Raw genomic sequence first — 16,204 nt, 5'->3', positions numbered from 1 at the left:
ATCCCATATGCTCCCACAAGCACCACCAGGAGTAATTCCTGAGTGCAAAGCCAGCAGGAACCCCTGTGCATCGCCGGGTGTGACCAAAAAGAAGAAAAGAAAAGAAAAAGCAATGACAGCAAAGGGGAAGCAAGAGGGAAAACTCCAGACAAACCAACAAACGGTTTTCTTACCCTACAACCTCTCAACTTTCTGGCTGGGAGTTCTCATTTCTATTTCCCCAACACACCCACCACCGACCTCCTCGGTGCCCCTCGGAGCTACTGCCCTGCACTCAGCTAACTGCCTTTTTAGCAACTCCAGCTCTCAGCACCGTCTCCTGGCCCCCTCTGATGGCCCTGACATCTCTTACCCCCCCCCACAATTCCCAAGAGACACCCGCTCGGCACACAACTCGAACCACGCGCCTCTCGCCCACATACGAGCTGAGCTTCCGAGCTGGTACAGGACCTCCAATACACCCACCCAACGCTCACCCCGCCGCCAGGGACGCCCCCTCCCTCCAGTGCCTCCTGCAGACCCCGCCAGCCCCTGCTGAAGGCCGCGTGCCCAGTAGGTGGCGCTGTTTCCCAGGGAACACGCCTGGGCGCGGTGGGGGTGGGGGTGGTGTGGGGTGCGGTGTGTGGGGAAGGGAGGAAGGGGCCAAGGGACCTCCCGGACCAGAATGTACGGACAGAGATGGCACCAAAGGCCCTCTGGTCCTGGGCCCCCAACCTGGCAGAACAGCGCAAATCTCAAGCCTCTTATTCCTCAGCTCTGCGCAAGAGCAGAAAGTGGCCCGGTCCTGCCCAGCCAACTAAGGGGGAGCAGATGAGAAGTTGTGAAACTAGGCTGGACCCCAGGCTGAGCATCCTAGGTGCCCTTGGCCTTCTGGCACACAGATGAATGATGGCTCCTGTGCCACGTTTCTGATGGTGGCTTGGAGACACAGCACAGAGGTCAGGTCGTTCCCCTGGAATGCAGCTGACCCGGGCCAATCCCTAGCATCCCACATCCAGAAACAGAAGCTGTTGGGGGCCGAAGCGATAGTACAGCAGGCAGGGTGTTTGCCTTGCACCGTGGCTGACCCAGGTTCCATCCTTGGCATCCCATATGGTCCCCCGAGCACCGCCAGGAGTGATTCCTGAGTGCAGAGCCAGGAGTAACCCCTGAGCATCACCAGGTGTGACCCAAAAAGCAAAAACATAAGCGAACAAACAAACTCAGGAGTTGTGGTACCCATGCACAGTAGAACACTAGAAGGTTTCAGAACAAAATCATCAGGTACAGAGGCTATACTGGGGGAAGTCAGTCAGAAGGACAGGGATGAGCGCTCTCTCTCACGTGTGAGGCGTACAGATACACCACGAGGCAGCACAAAGACCAAAGGCAACATCACAGAAGAACTGAAGAGCAAGATTGAGCTGGGGGCAAAAGGTGAAAGGGAGAAAAGCATTGGGGTCCTTGGGGGAGGAAGGTGGGCACACTGGTTAAGGATGTGGCATTGGGATTATTGTAGATCTCAACCTCAATCTACAAAGGTTTTAAAAAACAACAAATGGGAGCCAGAGAGAAAGAGAGCACAACCGTTAAGAGCTTACCTTATACACATCCAATCTGGATTTGATCCCCAGCACTCCATTTGGTACCCCACGCCTGCCAGGAGTAAGCCCTGAGCAGTATAGGTATGATCCAAAAACAAAATGATAAATAAAATGATAAATAAAATAGAGTAAAGAAGACTGAAGTCCAGTGGAATAGTGGAGATACTAGAATCCCTCCCTTGCAAGCATGTGGTCTTGAGTTTGGGTCCCCGGTGTCCCACATGTGCTAAGCATGGTCCTGGCAGGCCTCCTAGTTGAGGCTGGCAGCTCTGCTGTCCCAGAACTGTGCCTGACTACTGGCCATACTGCAGGCCACACTGCTGCACCAAAAGGGGTGTGGTTTGAGCTGGAGCAATAGCACAGTGGGCAGGGCATTTGCCTTGCATGCAGCCGACCCGGTTTCGAGCCCCGGCATCCCATATGGTCCTCCAAGCAATGCCAGGAGTAATTCCTGAGCATCGCCGGGTGTGACCCCCCCAAAAAAAAAGCCAAAAAAAAAGGGTGCATTCCTGGTGAGCACCAGGAAAATGATGTGTGAGTGCCAGGATGTGACGCCTCGGGAGCACTGTGAGAGCATCACAGTGACCTGACCAGACCACAACTATAACTTGTGACTGCCACTAAGAGTGGGAGCCCCTGTGAGCACCACAACCCAGTGTGTGAGCCCCTGCAAGCACCACAGGCAGGTGTGTGTGCAGCCCCTGTCATGGGACAATGTTCACAACAATGAGAAAGGGCCAGAGCAATGGTTCGGTGGGTGCAGCACTTGCCTTGCCCACGAGGGACCTGGGTTGATCCCTGGCACCCCATATGGTCCCTTCGGCCCACCAGGAGTGATCCCTGAGTGCAGAGCCAGGAGTAAGCTCTGAGCACCGCTAGAAGTCACCCCAAACTTCCCCCCATACACACACCAAACAAACACACACATACACACACACAGAGGAGGAAAAAAACAGGATGTAGGCTGGAAGCTATGCTTGGGAGCACTCTTGGCTCAGTGCTCAGGAATTCATACTGGTTGGAGGCGTTGCTCCACTCCTGAGGTCTCTATTATCATCACTATTACTACTATCATTTTTTTAATTTATTTGTTTTTTGCTTTTTGGGTCACACCCGGCAATGCACAGGGGTTCCTCCTGGCTCTGAACTCAGGAATTACTCCTGGAAGTTCTCAGGGCACCACATGAGATTCTGGGAATCGAACCCGGTCGGCTGCGGGCAAGGCAAACACCCTACCCTCTGTGCTATCATTCCAGCCCCTACTACTACCATTTTTGCCCCAAGGACCGTGTTCAGAGGTTCATGTCCCCCTTCCCACATCTAGAGAGAGCTCCACGAGCTAGAGCACATGCTTTGCACTGAGGACCAGGTTCACCCCCACATCACCTGGTCCCCTGAGCACCGCCAGGAATGAGCTCGAAGCACAAAGCTGGGAGTAGAGCCCCCAAGCATCGGCAGCGGCGCGCGGCTGCCTGATAACATAAATAACACACACGACGCAGAATGCACACGTTTTTCTTTTCTTTTTTAATAGGTGGTTGAGTTGAGAAGCAAGAGGGGGTCTTCCTGGTGCCAGAAATAAAGGAGGAAACTGAAGAAAGCTACAAGGTTACACAGGCCCTGGGGGGACGCAGGAGGACCCCCGAGACACAGGTTTTTCACCCACCCAAGATCAGACCAAGGGCCGCGGACCCTGGCAGTGGGGAGCTGAGGGCGAGCACAGAGCTGGGGGGTGGGGGGGGGCGGGGAAGGGGCGCAGAGCCAAGGCACACTTCACCGCAGGCCCTGCAGGGCAGCTGGAGGCGAACCACCCCCAGGGGCTGGCCAGGGCCGGTGGTGCAGAGGGCTGGAGCGCAGGCTTTGCACCAGGGAGCCCCAGTTTTGATCCCCAGAACTGCACGCTCCCTCAGACACCGCCAGCCCCCTCCCCCCCAGGCTTCCCCACATAAAGTCAGGAGGGAGGAGAGTCCTCACAAAGGACAGTGAGGCTGGACTCGGGCCAAACTCTGTGCAAGAACTGCCTCGGAGAATCTTGTGAATTAAAAGCTCCCCAAACCCGTGGAACCTGTAAGACGGGCTGGCAGCCCAAGCCCGCCCCACGGGTATCTGTGGGCCTCACAGGCAGGAGAAACAGTCCCGGGTTCTTCCCTGATGACACTGCCAAGGGGACGTTTCCCCTGGTCCTCTGTGCGCCTCCTCCTCACCCTGGTACAGTGGGGTCTGTGTTGGGAAGAACTCAGGGAAATTTGGGTTACTCTTTTTTTTTTCTTTTCCTCTTTTTTTGGTTTTTGGGCCACATCCAGGGCTGCTCAGGGGTCACTCCTGAAGGTACTCAGGGGACCCCGTGGCAGTGAGGATTGAACTCGGGCCTCCAGCCTGCTCGGCGTACTGCTTATCTCCGGACGGCAAGGCTCCGTGAGGAAGGGAAGACTCCTCCGAGCTCGTCTCCTCAGCCGTGTGGTGAACCTTCAAGCTGCTGGAAGATCAAAGGAGACACACCTGAGCTACAGGATAATGCCCAGATCATGCTCGCAAAGAACCTAGGGCCGCAGGATAAAGCCCAGATAATGCCTGCAGAGAACTGAGTCCCGGTATGAGTCAGCTTTAAAGGCCCAGAGCTCAAAGAAGAAAGCACCTACAACAGAAATAGACATGACAGGGGCCTGGGTGGGGCTCCCACTGGGAACGCGTGGGTTCAACCCACAGCACAGACATCACAGAAAGAACAGGACGTTATGAAAAAAGAACTGGCACCTTAACAGCACCACCAGGGGGATCTCTCCCCATCCCCCAGTGGCTCCAAAGAAAAGGAACTCTAAATGTCAAACACAGACACTGAAAATGACTAGGCAGTCTAATAGGGGGTGTCAATATTTGGGGGGAGGGCAAGGGCAGGCGAGGGATTGAGGTTTCACACAAGCAAGGTTCATGCTCTCCCACTAAGGCACAGCCCTGAGTCCACTGAAATGTTTTTTGATAGATTTGTTTGCTTGGTTTTTTATTTCCTGGGGGAGCAGGTCAGAGTTCAGTCACACGCAGTGGTGTCCAGGGGCCGTGGTCAATCCCGGTGGATGATGCGGTGTAAGAGTTGGCACCCAGGCCTCCAGCATATTCGACATATGCACTCGCCATCTGAACCAGCTCCCCAGCCCCAGGGGAATGTCCTCAGTGGGAGAGGAAGAGGCACGGGGCTCTCAAGGGGTAGGCCAAGGGGCCAGGAGTCCAGGCAGAAGACTGCAGCAAAGGGGCCAGAACGAAGGCACAGTGAGTGGGGGCGCTGACCCGGGCTTGAGCCCCAGCACCCCATAAGGTCCCTGGACACTGCCAGGAGTGATTCCTGAGTGCAGAGCCAGGAACAACCCCTGGACATTGCCAGGTGTGACCCAAACAAAAAGGAAACCAGACACCAAGATCAGCCACTGAGGCAGGAATTTGGGGGTGGCAATTCTCGCCATCCCACCTTTGCTTGGCAAGTCTCCATCCAGGCTTCTCTAAACAAATGGGGGGCACACTGAGAGCTGGGTGGGCAGCGGCCTCAGCCACAGCCTCTGTCTGGAGGTTTCAAGCAGTGAAACCACACTGCTTGGCCTGACAAAACCACCGAGGGCCGGGGCTGTAGCTCAGTAGCAGAGCACTTATGAGGGCCCAGGTTCAATCTCTGCAAGCACACACACACACACACACACACACACACACACACACACCACACCACACACGCAACACACACAACACATACAGACACACACAACACATGAAACATACACATGCAACACACATACAGACACAGTATACTCACCACACATACAACACACACACACACACACACATACACATGCAGACAATCCTTTAAAACACTGGAATTGGGGCTGGAGCAATAGTACAGCGGGTAGGGCATTTGCCTTGCAGCCGACCCAGGTTTAATCCCCGACATCCTATATGCTCCCCCAAGCACCTCCAGGAGTAATTCCTGAGTACAGAGTCAGGAGTAACCCCTGAGCATCGCTGGGTGTGGCCCAAAAAGCCAAAAAGAAAAAATAAAATAAAGTAAAATAAATTAAGTCGTGATTAAACTTTAAAAAATAAAATAGGGGTCTGGAGCGATAGCACAATGGGTAGGGTGTTTGCCTTGCACGCGACCGACCCTGGTTCAATTCCCAGCATCCCATATGGTCCCCCGAGCACCGCCAGGAGAAATTCCTGAGTGAAGAGCCAGGAGTAAGCCCTGTGCATCGCTGGGTGTGACCCAGAAAATCAATAAATAAATAAGTAAAAAAATAAAATAAAGTCACTGGAATTATGGGGCCAGGAAGTAGCTCAAAGGGCTTGGTGTACGGTTTCATGGGCAAAAGTTTTACGTGCCAGAGATCCAGGCTTGATCCCTATCACCTCTGGAGTCACCCTTGAGCACAGGGCCAGGATTAAGGCCCGAGCACTCCAGGTTTGGCCCCAAAGAGAAAACCAACAAACAGACTGCGCATGGGAAGGGAGAGCGTCAGGCCCGAGTCCAGGCCTGAGACATTCAGGTCCTGCCCCCAGAACTCTACTAGGCAAGCAGAGAACACGTTATTTCACCTTCCTGCCTCTGTCTCAGCCTAGTGGAGGCTTGCTTGGGAAGAGAAAATGAGCAGATACAACTACATAAAATATATCAAATGCTTTCACACCCCATGACTCAAAGACACCCCCCAACCTGTGAGGCCGTTCCAAGCAGGGTTACACGCAGCAACTCCTCCTGTGCTGTGTGGAGGGCACTCACTCACCTTGCATGCAGCAGAGCTGGTTTTAATTCCTGACACCCTACCTGAACCCCAAATCTTGCTAGGAGAGATCCCTGAGCACTGTCAGGTCTGGCCCCAAACTACCCAGCAAACAGCAGCTCCTCCGTAAAAGCTACACCTGCCAATGTGGGCCACGCCTGCCTCACCGGGCGCCCGCCCCACGGCGGGATGAACAAGGACAGACAATCAGCCAACCAGCAGATAACCTTGGGATACCCAAGGCTGCTCTCTCCGCCCCTGTGTCTGAGGGGGATGGAGAGCCCCATCCCCACATTTTCTTCCCCTCCCACACAGGGTGTGGCCTCCCGTGATGAAAACTCACTGAGTTCACCTGGACAATGCCAAGGGGTGGACGCTTCCATGTGCACGCACGTACACACACACACAGAATCACACATCCTGAGCAATGCTGCTTCAGGGATCGGCAGAGTCTGCCTGAGTCCCCGTATTTCAGCGTCAGGTGTGGCCCCTGGGGGCCTGAGGAGGTCCAAGCTACACAGAAGCAATGGGGGGGCAGGTCTCGGGTCCCAGCAGGCTTTGGGAACCCTTTCCCGCTCCCTCCCTGAGCACCCCACTTCCACCCGTTTCTCACCAGTCCCTCCCCTTCTCCCTGGTCCCTTCCCAGCTCACCTGAAGGGATCACCTAGTGCTCCAGGTACCTGTGTGGGCGCCCCCTGCCCAGGCTGGTTCCGGCCCGTCGGGGTTACTCATGTTCTCATAAGAGTCAGCATCTGGCCGGGGGCAGGAAGGGGGAGACATGGAGGCTGGCAGGAGGCTGTGGGGCGCAGCCCCGCGCACAATGGGCGGCAGCAGTAGAAGCACCCACCTTCCTCATGACTGGGACCAGGCTGGCCCCGCACGGAGCGGAGCTGGGGGGCTGCGTACAGGATCCCTCTCATATCCTCATAGGACCGGGACCCTGCTTGGACAGGGGTGGGGAGAAGGCCAGGGGCGTGGGGCAGGGCAGAGCAGCCAGGACAGGGGTGCCCCCTGGGAAGGGGTGAGGAGGGTTGGGTCCTTGTGAGTGAGGGGCTGGGGTTGGGTTTGGGTTACATCAGAGAAAGGGTCAAGAGCAAACCTTGGGGCTAGGAGGCAACGCGCAGGGGTTGAGTGCTCGCTTGCCACACACAAAGCCCCAAGTTTGATCTCCATCACTGTCTGCCCTCGCAACATCACAGGAGTGGCCATGGTATCCCCAGAACTGCCAAGCCAGAACCTTAGTCTTTATCCCTGTTTAAAAGAGTTTTTTGGGGGGATGGGGCTGGAGCAATGGCACAGCTGGTTGGGCATTTGCCTTGTACGTGGCTGACTGGTGTTCAATTCCCAGCCTCCCGTATGGTCCCCTGAGCACCGCTGGGAGTAATCCCGGAGTGCATGAGCCAGGAGTGACCCCTGTGCATTTCCGGGTCTGACCCCCTTAAAAAATAAAGCAAAACAGTTGGAAGGGCCAGATCGATAGTATAGTGGGTGGGGCATATGGCTGACCTGGGTTTGATGTCTGGCACCCCATATAATTCTCCAAGCTTACCAGGAGTGATTCCAGAACACAGAGCAACCACCATTTGTGGCCCAAAAACAACAACAACAAAATAATAATAATAGCACTGCACTGCACTGTAGCACCGTCCTCCCGTTCATCAATTTGCTCGAGCGGGCCCAGTAACATCTCCATCGTGAGACTTGTTGTTACCGTGTTTGGCATATCGAATACGTCACGGGGAGCTTGCCAGGCTTTGCTGTGTGGGCAAGATACTCTCGATAGCTTGCCTGGCTCTCCGAGAGGGGTGAAGGAATCGAACCCTGGTTGGTTGGGTCGGCTGCGTGCAAGGCAAACGCACAAGGCAAACCCACTGTGCTATTGCTCCAGCCCGGTAATAATAATAACAAATAATAATAATAATAATAATAAATAACAAACACTGTCCTCCCGTTGTTCATCAATTTGCTTGATTGGCCCAGTAATGTCTCCATTTTTTTGAGACTCGTTGTTACTGTATTTGGCATATTGAACACGTCACGGGTAGCTTGCCAGGCTCTGCCACGCGGTTAAGATACTCTCAGTAGCTTGCCGGGCTCTCTGAGAGAGGCGGAGAAATTGAACCCGGCTCGGCCGGGATGGCTGCACGCAAGGCAAACACCTTACCGCTGTGCTATGGCTCCAGGCCAATAATAATAATAATAATAATAATAAAATTTAAAACTTTCTCTCTCTGGACTTGAGATGGAGTACATCACATAGGGCGCTGACCTGCAAGCAGTCAAACTGGTTTCAATCTCTGGCACCACCTTTGGTCCCCCAAGCAGTGCCAGGAGTGATCCTTGAGTGCAAGGACAGGAGTAAGCCCTGAGCACTGCCAGGAGTGGCCCCAAAACCAAACCAAACCAAAATCTAGGCGAGCTAATGCAAATAGCTGAGCATATCCACTGCATACAAAATGTCTAGATTTGACCCCGGGCAGCTCACAGTCTCCCAAGTCTTGTTGGGAGTGGTCCCCAAGCACAGAGACAGAAGTAGTCCCAGGGCACTGCCTGGTGTGCCAGCTACCCTCGCCCCCCAAGAAAGGGGGGAAAAGGTGGGGAAGGACCCTGGTGAAGACTGTGATTTGGAACACTGTATGCGTGAAATCCCATCATTAATATTATTGTAGGAACCGGAGCGATTGTGCAGCAGGGGCGGCATTAGCCTTGGAAGGACCAACCTGGGTTTGATCCCCAACACCACATAGGGTCCCCCAAGCCTGCCAGGAGTGATCTCTGGGCACAGAGCCAGGAGTAAGTCCTAAGCACCACTGGCTATGGCGCCCAAACAACAACAACAAAATAAAACAGTATTGTAAATCATGGCGCCTAAAATAAAATCTAAATTCAAAATTCTGAGGGCTAGAGAGACAGTACAGCAAGTAAGGCTTTGCCTTGCACATGGCCAACCCAAGTTCCATCCCTGGCACTGTACATGGTCCCCTGGGGCCCAACAGGAGAGATCCCTGAGCACAGAGCCAGAAGGAAGTCCGGGCACTGCCAGGTATGGTTCAAAAACAAAAGAAAAATTTAATTTAAAAATTCTTAAAAGAAAAAAAAAGTAGAACTTGAAGGAAGGTCTAGAGCAATGGAGGAAAGGGTGGGGCCTGTCTCTTGCATGTGGGAGGCCTACAAACAGCTCAACCCCTGGCACCACCCCGTGTAGTCTTGGCACCTCCAGAACATCCCTTGAGGTGGCCACCAAAAATATAAGAACTATAAGGAGTTAAAGTGAGTCACATAGGAGATTGTAGAGGGACTGGAGCAATGGTACAGCACGTAGGATGTTCGACTGTGTTTGATTCCCAGTACCCCATATGGTTCCTGAGCCCACTGGGAGTGATCTCTGAGCACAGAGCCAGGAGTAAGCCCTGAGCTCCACTGGGTGTGGCCCCAAAAAACAAAAATATAAAAGGAGGTTGTAGAGATCTGGGTCAGCTGAGGTCTGCTTGACCACTGGGGTGGGGTGGAGGTCAAAGTTGGCAGGAACTGGGACAGACAGCTCTGGCCACAGTGAGGGGCTGGTGAATGTTGGGTGTGGATGGAGCTGAGATGCGAAGGTTAGTGTTAGGAGCCAAGTCTAAAGTCTGGACCAGGGCCAGAGTCAAGGTCAAGATAAGGCCTGGGGGCAGAGCAGAGGCCTGGTGAGCCCAGTTTAGGCCTGGTGGGCAGGTCCAGGTATTTCTTACCAAGGGAGGTTGCCTCGCCGCTGGGGTCCCAGCCTGGCCCATGGGGGCTCAGGAAGTCTGGAGAAAGAAGAGAGAAGTCACTATTCTTCCTGGCTTCCGGGGCTCACCCTGTCGCACTCCCCACATACTGGCCTGGTCATACGCACCCATTTTCCTGGCCACCGGCTGGCTCAGCGCTTCCTCCTCGTTCTCATAAGACTCAGCTGCTGCAAGCAAAGGAGCTCTCGGGGCACCGTTCCTGCGCGGCCCCGCGGGTCAGCCCTTCCCGGGGATCCCCAAAGGACACCCAGTTACCGTTGGAGAAGGAGTCTTCATACTCAGGATCCAAGGGTTGGTCCTCCGGGTGCTCGTATCCGCTGCCATCTGGTGGAGAAGGCGGTTCCAGCAGGGCCGCCAAGGGCGTTGGGGACGTTGCGGGTGGGATGGGGAGGGGCAGGCTTACCCCGGGACAGCTGGTCTGGTTCAAGGTTCGAGTCGTTCTCGTAGAACTCGGAGCCCTCCTCCTCGCTGTCTGGCTCCTCGTAGGCCTCCCCGTCCTCATCACGGCCTAGGATTGGAGGGACGCAGGAGAGAGCCGAGTTACAGCCGCCCTTCCCCGGGTGCCAGTCCACATGTCCTGTCCACTGACCGCTCCAACACCCGGGTGTGGGGAAAGCCCGGACCCAAATCACCGGCGGCTGGCGCGCTCCGCGCCCCGTACCTCTAGCCTGCGGGACGTCATTGTACGGGGTTCCGTGGACCGGGACGGCGGCCCCCAGGCCAGCATCCCACCGCCGGGTGCGCCCTGGCGGAAGGAGCAGAGTAGTCGCAGGTAAGAAGAGATGGGAACTGCCAAAGGATGAGGGTCTGCGCTCGCGGCCTGGCCCAGGTGGTACCCGGGGGCGGTGCCTAAACCCAGGGGGCGTGTCCTTGGGCGGGGCTATGGGTTTGGGGGAGGAGCTACTCTCGTGAAGGCGGGGTTCTTGGCCTAAAATCCCGGGGATTGGAGGGATGAGGAAGATGGGTGGGGCTCTAGCCCGGGAGGCGCTTCCTACCTGTGCCTGAAGATGTGGAAAGGGACAGCACGTTCCCGTACTGGTTCTGAGGCCCATTTGCCGCGGGAGGCGTCACTTTGAAGAACCTGGCCGAGGAAGGAGGGTTAGACTTTAGGAGGCAAGGGCAAGGATTGGCTGGGACGGGGAGACCCCGCTGTGAAGTTAAAATGTGATCCACAGGGACCCGGATGTGGCTCCGCGCAAGAACATAGGCCTTGTACCTGCAGGGCTCTGGGTTCAGTTCTCTGCACCGCCCTCTCCAACCCAATGAGACCTCTTATAATCAGTTCCCCTGTCCCAGACAGCCTGCTCACTGGAGTGGGTGGGATTGCTCCAGGGAGGTGATTTTTTTTTTCTTTTTGGGTCATACGTGGCGGTGCTCAGGGGTTACTCCTGGCTCTGCAGTCAGGCATTACTCCTGGTGGTGCTCAGGGGATCATATGGGATGCTGGGGATCGAACTCGGGTCAACCACGTGCAAGGCAAATGCCCTACCCGATGTGCTATTGCTCCAGCCCCAGGAGGTGATTTTTGAGTGTTGGACAGACATGGTGACAGAGCTGAACCCCGCCCTGAGCAGAAGCAACAGCATATTCAAAGCGCAGGGTGCCAGCACAGGAGTGCGAGGCTGGAGCACTTCACAGCATTACCTTCTGGTGGGGTCTGTCATTCTCTTTCTTTTCCTCCTCAGGGTCAGAGCTGGTGGGATTGAAGGGAGCATTTAGTGGAGCCGCTGCTTGGCATGGTGAAGATTTGGGGACTCTGGGGTTACTTGAGTCAATGGAGGACATGGACTATCAAATTCCAAGAGACTCAGGAATTTGGGGAGGGGATTCGAGGAGAAAGGGGAGCAGGAGAGTGAGGTCTGTGGGGGAAGTCCGGGTGAGCAGAGGTGAGGGCTCTCCTGGGGAAGACGGGTTGATCTAGGCAGAGCAGCTGGAGGACTTGACTCACCTCTGCGAAGATGAAGAAAACCCACCAGGGAGCCGAGGCAGAAGATCAAATAAATCAGAGTCACCGCAGGAACTTTCCAGCCTCCCATCCTCAGCAGCCAATACCATACTGCTAGGGGGACAGAGACGCAGACTTACATCTAACTTCTGCCCTCAAGACCTCAAAGGGCTGTGAATCTGGGAGGTGGGGGGACAACACTCCACACACAAATAGCCCGAAGTCTCAAGCTGCAAGAGAGTCTCTGTTCCCTCCCCCTGAGGACAGGGCATGCGCCATGCTGGCCTGGAGTAGGCCAACGCCAGGGGCAGTGTTGGGATTCAGGAGCGCAAAGATGATGACCCGCTCCCTACGCTTCAGGGAAGTTCTGGTGAAAGTGAAGCAGAGGTAACTTCCCCAAGTGAGAGGTGGATGCAGCGATGTGCTGAGATAAATTCTAAGAACTGTGGTTGGGGCAGGCATGAGAGGACTGTATCACAGGATACAGATGAGCAGGCCAACAAGACCAATTTGATGGCTGGGGAGTTGGGGGAGGGCAGGAAGTATGGTCAGGTTCTGTGGGGGCATCTGGGCAGGAAGTGTGTCTTTCCCTTACACCAGACCACCCAGAAGACTGTGCTTGGGGAAGACACTGACTGATTTTCTACTGGCTGAGCTTACAGAGACCCTGGGACATCAATGGGCAGCTCCCAGGGGTGGCCAGAGGTGGGAGGGGGTGTACTCTGGGGCCTGGAATCAAATCACTGTGGCCCAGTGGCCCAGGGAGCTATGGAGTGGAAGAGGCCCACTAGCAAGAATGAAGACAAGGATGGAAAGACAGAAGACAAGGATGAGAGCTCTGGGATCCCACCCCAGGGCTCGTGGGGAGAAAGGAAACATCACCAGCAGCTGTAGAAGGACCCACTGTGGAAAGAAAATCAAGGAAAGTGGGGTACAAGGGAGTCAGTGCTCTGGTCAAGGTTGGGGTTCAGAATGGAGCTGGTACTAGAGCCCAAAGGTTGGAATCCAAAGTTGACTGGCTTTGCTGTTCTTTCCAGGAGCCGCCTCCCCCCTGCCCCCCGATGTCCCATGATTGGGAGAACCCTGACCTGACTGGGCTGTGACATTCAGCTGCATGCTGATGATCTTGTTGCCAAAGCTGCAGTGGTATGTGCCTGCGTGCTGAGCTCTGGCCTGGGGCAGGGAGAGGACAGCTCCTCCCCGGACGGTGACCAGGACCCACTTCTCCATGTCTGCACCGTCCTTCCTGACCATCAGATTCAGCAACGAGAGATTAGACCTCTTGGGGTGCACATGGGTCCAGAAGATGGGGGTCTCAGAGTCTGGGGGCACCACACACTTCAGCCAGAGGGTGGAGCCGGGAGCCACAGTGAGATCTGGGAAGGCAGAACCAAGACTTGAAGTCCCCTCCAGTCTCCATCACCGTCCTGGGCCCCCACTGGTGGTGACCCCCAGCCCTTTACCTTGGCTCTGGTTTGAACTGCGTCTTGGTGGAGGACACTTGGACTCTGCCTCCAGAGGCATACCGAGATCTCCATCCCACACATACAGCTGGGAGCTTGGGGCGTGGCCAGAGGAGGATCTGTTCCCCAGGTCGCATCCTGGGTCATACAGGTCTGAAGTATTCCACCGGAACAGCTCGCCTGGGCAGAGAGTAGGACCAGATCCAGAGACATGCAGGACACAGAGACCCAGGAAGGCGGAGAGAAGGCCTGGGGCCCATGTTCTCCAAGCAGAAGCCCCTGATTCAATCCCTACCACTGCATTGTTCCCCCCAAGCACCCCAGGGAGCAACCCCCATGCATCATCAGGTGTAGCCCCAAACAATAAATAGAGGAGAGGGGAGTTTTACGGGCCCCTAAAACTCTCTGCTTGTCCCTCAGGGGCCCTGACCCCTCCCCCAGGCCCTTAGTAGCTGCTAGACTCCGCCCCCAGCACCAGGCCCTGTCCCTGCCCTCACCGCTGCCCTCCACGCTGACTGTCCAGCCAAATTGCCAAGCCTCTTGGGAAGGGTCGTCCCTGGAGCACAGGTGGAAGCCCCCCATCTCCTCCGAGACATTGGTGATGAACACCCAGATGCCCTGGGGCCCCTTCTGCACCCCCACGTTCAGTAACCCTCGGTTCAGCTGTAGGAAGGGTGTGTCCTCTCGAGACCAGGACAGGTTCTCAGGGGGACCCTCTAGGGGGTCTCTGAGGCACTGTAGCACAGCTTCATCTCCCTCTGTGGAGGAGAAGGAGAGTAATAAGAGCTCCAAGCTCGGTTCATACCTCCCTCCCTCCCTCCCTCCCTCCCTCTGAGTTATAAACCCCCCAACCCCCCCAGTCCCCACCAGCGGGGAGCAGATGAGCCCCCAGAGTCCTTCCAGTCCCTCCCTGAATTTTGTGAGCAAGCCCAGGGCAGCTCTGGCCGGGGAGTTTCTCGGCCCCAACCCTGTTTTTCCAGCCTCAGTGGCTCCCATACGTATCTTCTGGTCATACCTGTAACCTGCACCAGCCGTGGCTCCTGGGGTCTCACTGCCACAGGCGTGAGGAAGAGAAAGAAGGAGAGGAGAGGCGGCATGGCCATGCCGGACTGCCTGGGACACCCCAGCTCCGCGGCGCAGGGGATGCTGGGGCAGGTGGGGGCCGGGGGCACTGAAGCATGGGCGTCTGCGGGGGTGGCGGGCAGTCCCTCCAGGGAGGAAGGGGTGGTCACGCCTCAGGCCTTCTCCCTGCACCCCTCCAGACCCAGCAAGCTTGCACCCCTTCCTGTACCTCAAAAGAATTTCCATCCCAGCCCTTGCTACCAGGCGAAACGTCCCTATTGGTGCATCTGTGTCGCTTTCGGTTCCCTCCTTGGGACAGAGGCCTTGCCTTGTTGGCTGCTGTTGCAAGGCCCCCCCAAAATCTGTGCCAGGCCCGCCAGAGGGGCCCAGGAAATGCTGCTGAATGAACAGGTCCAGTGTAGCATGCCGCCTCTTTCTTCATTCACTACCTCCTCGCACCCCAGACTCCCCCATTTCCCTTCACACATGCTCCCCGTTCATCCGTTCAACCACCGTCCCTTCACCTTCCAGCTCCAGTCACTGCCCAGTGCCCACGCTCCAGGCTCCAGCCGAGTTGAGTGAGAATCCTCCACCTCCTACCCTGTGAGTTTCCAAAGGAAGTGGCCAAGAGCCGTCCCCTGGCCGGCTCACAGCGATGGACGGACAGACAAAGGACGAGGCAACAGAGAAATAGAGTCTGGGTCCCAGGCTGGTTGGTAGTCAGTTTATTTTCTCTGTCCTGCCCAGCCTAGTCCGATCTCTCCCTTTACAGCACAGTCGTAGTAGTAGTTTTGGTTGTAGTTGCAGTCATCATAGTTCCCTCATCCTCGTCCGCATTGTAGTCCTCCTAGTCCTCGTCCAGTCCCCTCTTACCCCATACAGCATACAGAAATCATGAAGGGTGGGGTTCACATAGGTGGGGGCACCACCAGGAGTAATTCCTGAGTACACTAGCCAGGCGTTAACCCCTGTGCATCACCGGGTGTGACACAAAAAGCAAAAATAAATAAATAAATAAATAAAATGTTCATTTTATTAAAAAAAAATCTCATATGAGGGTTCATCAGCACTCTAGATTACTAGGAGATCCACTTAAGGGTGGGATTCCTTCCAGGGTGTATTTCTTTCTCCTTTCCCCCACCGGCTAGTATAGTCCATTTAACCATTCATAGTAAATTTACTTTTTATTATATTTCTAGTCATTTAGTATGAACACAGAAAGAGATATACTAAGCTTAAAGGTTGACTCTTCCTGGGGACATCTCGCTATATATCCCAGACCACAGTCCCCTGGCCAGGTTAGGCTTTCCTAACCCCAGCAGGGTTCTTATTCAGTTACTTCTTTTTGGGCCATGACAGTCTGTTCCTTGACCATGCTCTTATTATACTTCTGATAGCACTTAGTTTGTCCCTTTCCAATGCCAGGGTAGCGAAGAGCTTGCCCTGGGTCCATCCAGTCCCTTTGTCAGGATCCTCCTTTTGGGGGGTGTTAGGAAATAAGGGGAACTGAGGTTTAAGTCAGGTAAATGTGATGGATGCCCATGAGTGAATATATTTGGAGTCAATTAACTCCCATGTTACAAAATCATAGCATCAACTGTCTTCCTGTGTCTATACAAAAAGGCCT

General features: G+C 55.2%; 1 protein-coding gene across 1 annotated transcript; it reads right to left on the bottom strand.

Moving 5' to 3' along the window:
* Positions 1-3,986: 3,986 nt before the first annotated feature.
* Positions 3,987-14,618, bottom strand: CD19 (CD19 molecule). The gene is made up of 15 exons (XM_056138917.1): positions 14,531-14,618; positions 14,013-14,273; positions 13,516-13,695; positions 13,141-13,428; positions 12,056-12,166; positions 11,752-11,800; positions 11,103-11,188; positions 10,769-10,852; positions 10,511-10,615; positions 10,363-10,431; positions 10,215-10,274; positions 10,069-10,125; positions 7,188-7,280; positions 6,992-7,092; positions 3,987-4,059 (listed from the first exon to the last, which is right to left on the bottom strand). Exons 1-14 carry the CDS (start codon positions 14,616-14,618, stop codon positions 7,001-7,003), a joined length of 1,623 nt encoding a protein of 540 aa, XP_055994892.1. The 3' UTR covers positions 3,987-4,059; positions 6,992-7,000.
* Between the last annotated feature and the right edge of the window lie 1,586 nt (positions 14,619-16,204).

This window comes from Sorex fumeus, unplaced genomic scaffold (assembly GCF_029834395.1).
Source record: "Sorex fumeus unplaced genomic scaffold, SorFum_2.1 ptg000130l, whole genome shotgun sequence".
NCBI lineage: Eukaryota > Metazoa > Chordata > Mammalia > Eulipotyphla > Soricidae > Sorex > Sorex fumeus.
This window is presented reverse-complemented; position numbering and strand designations above follow the sequence as displayed.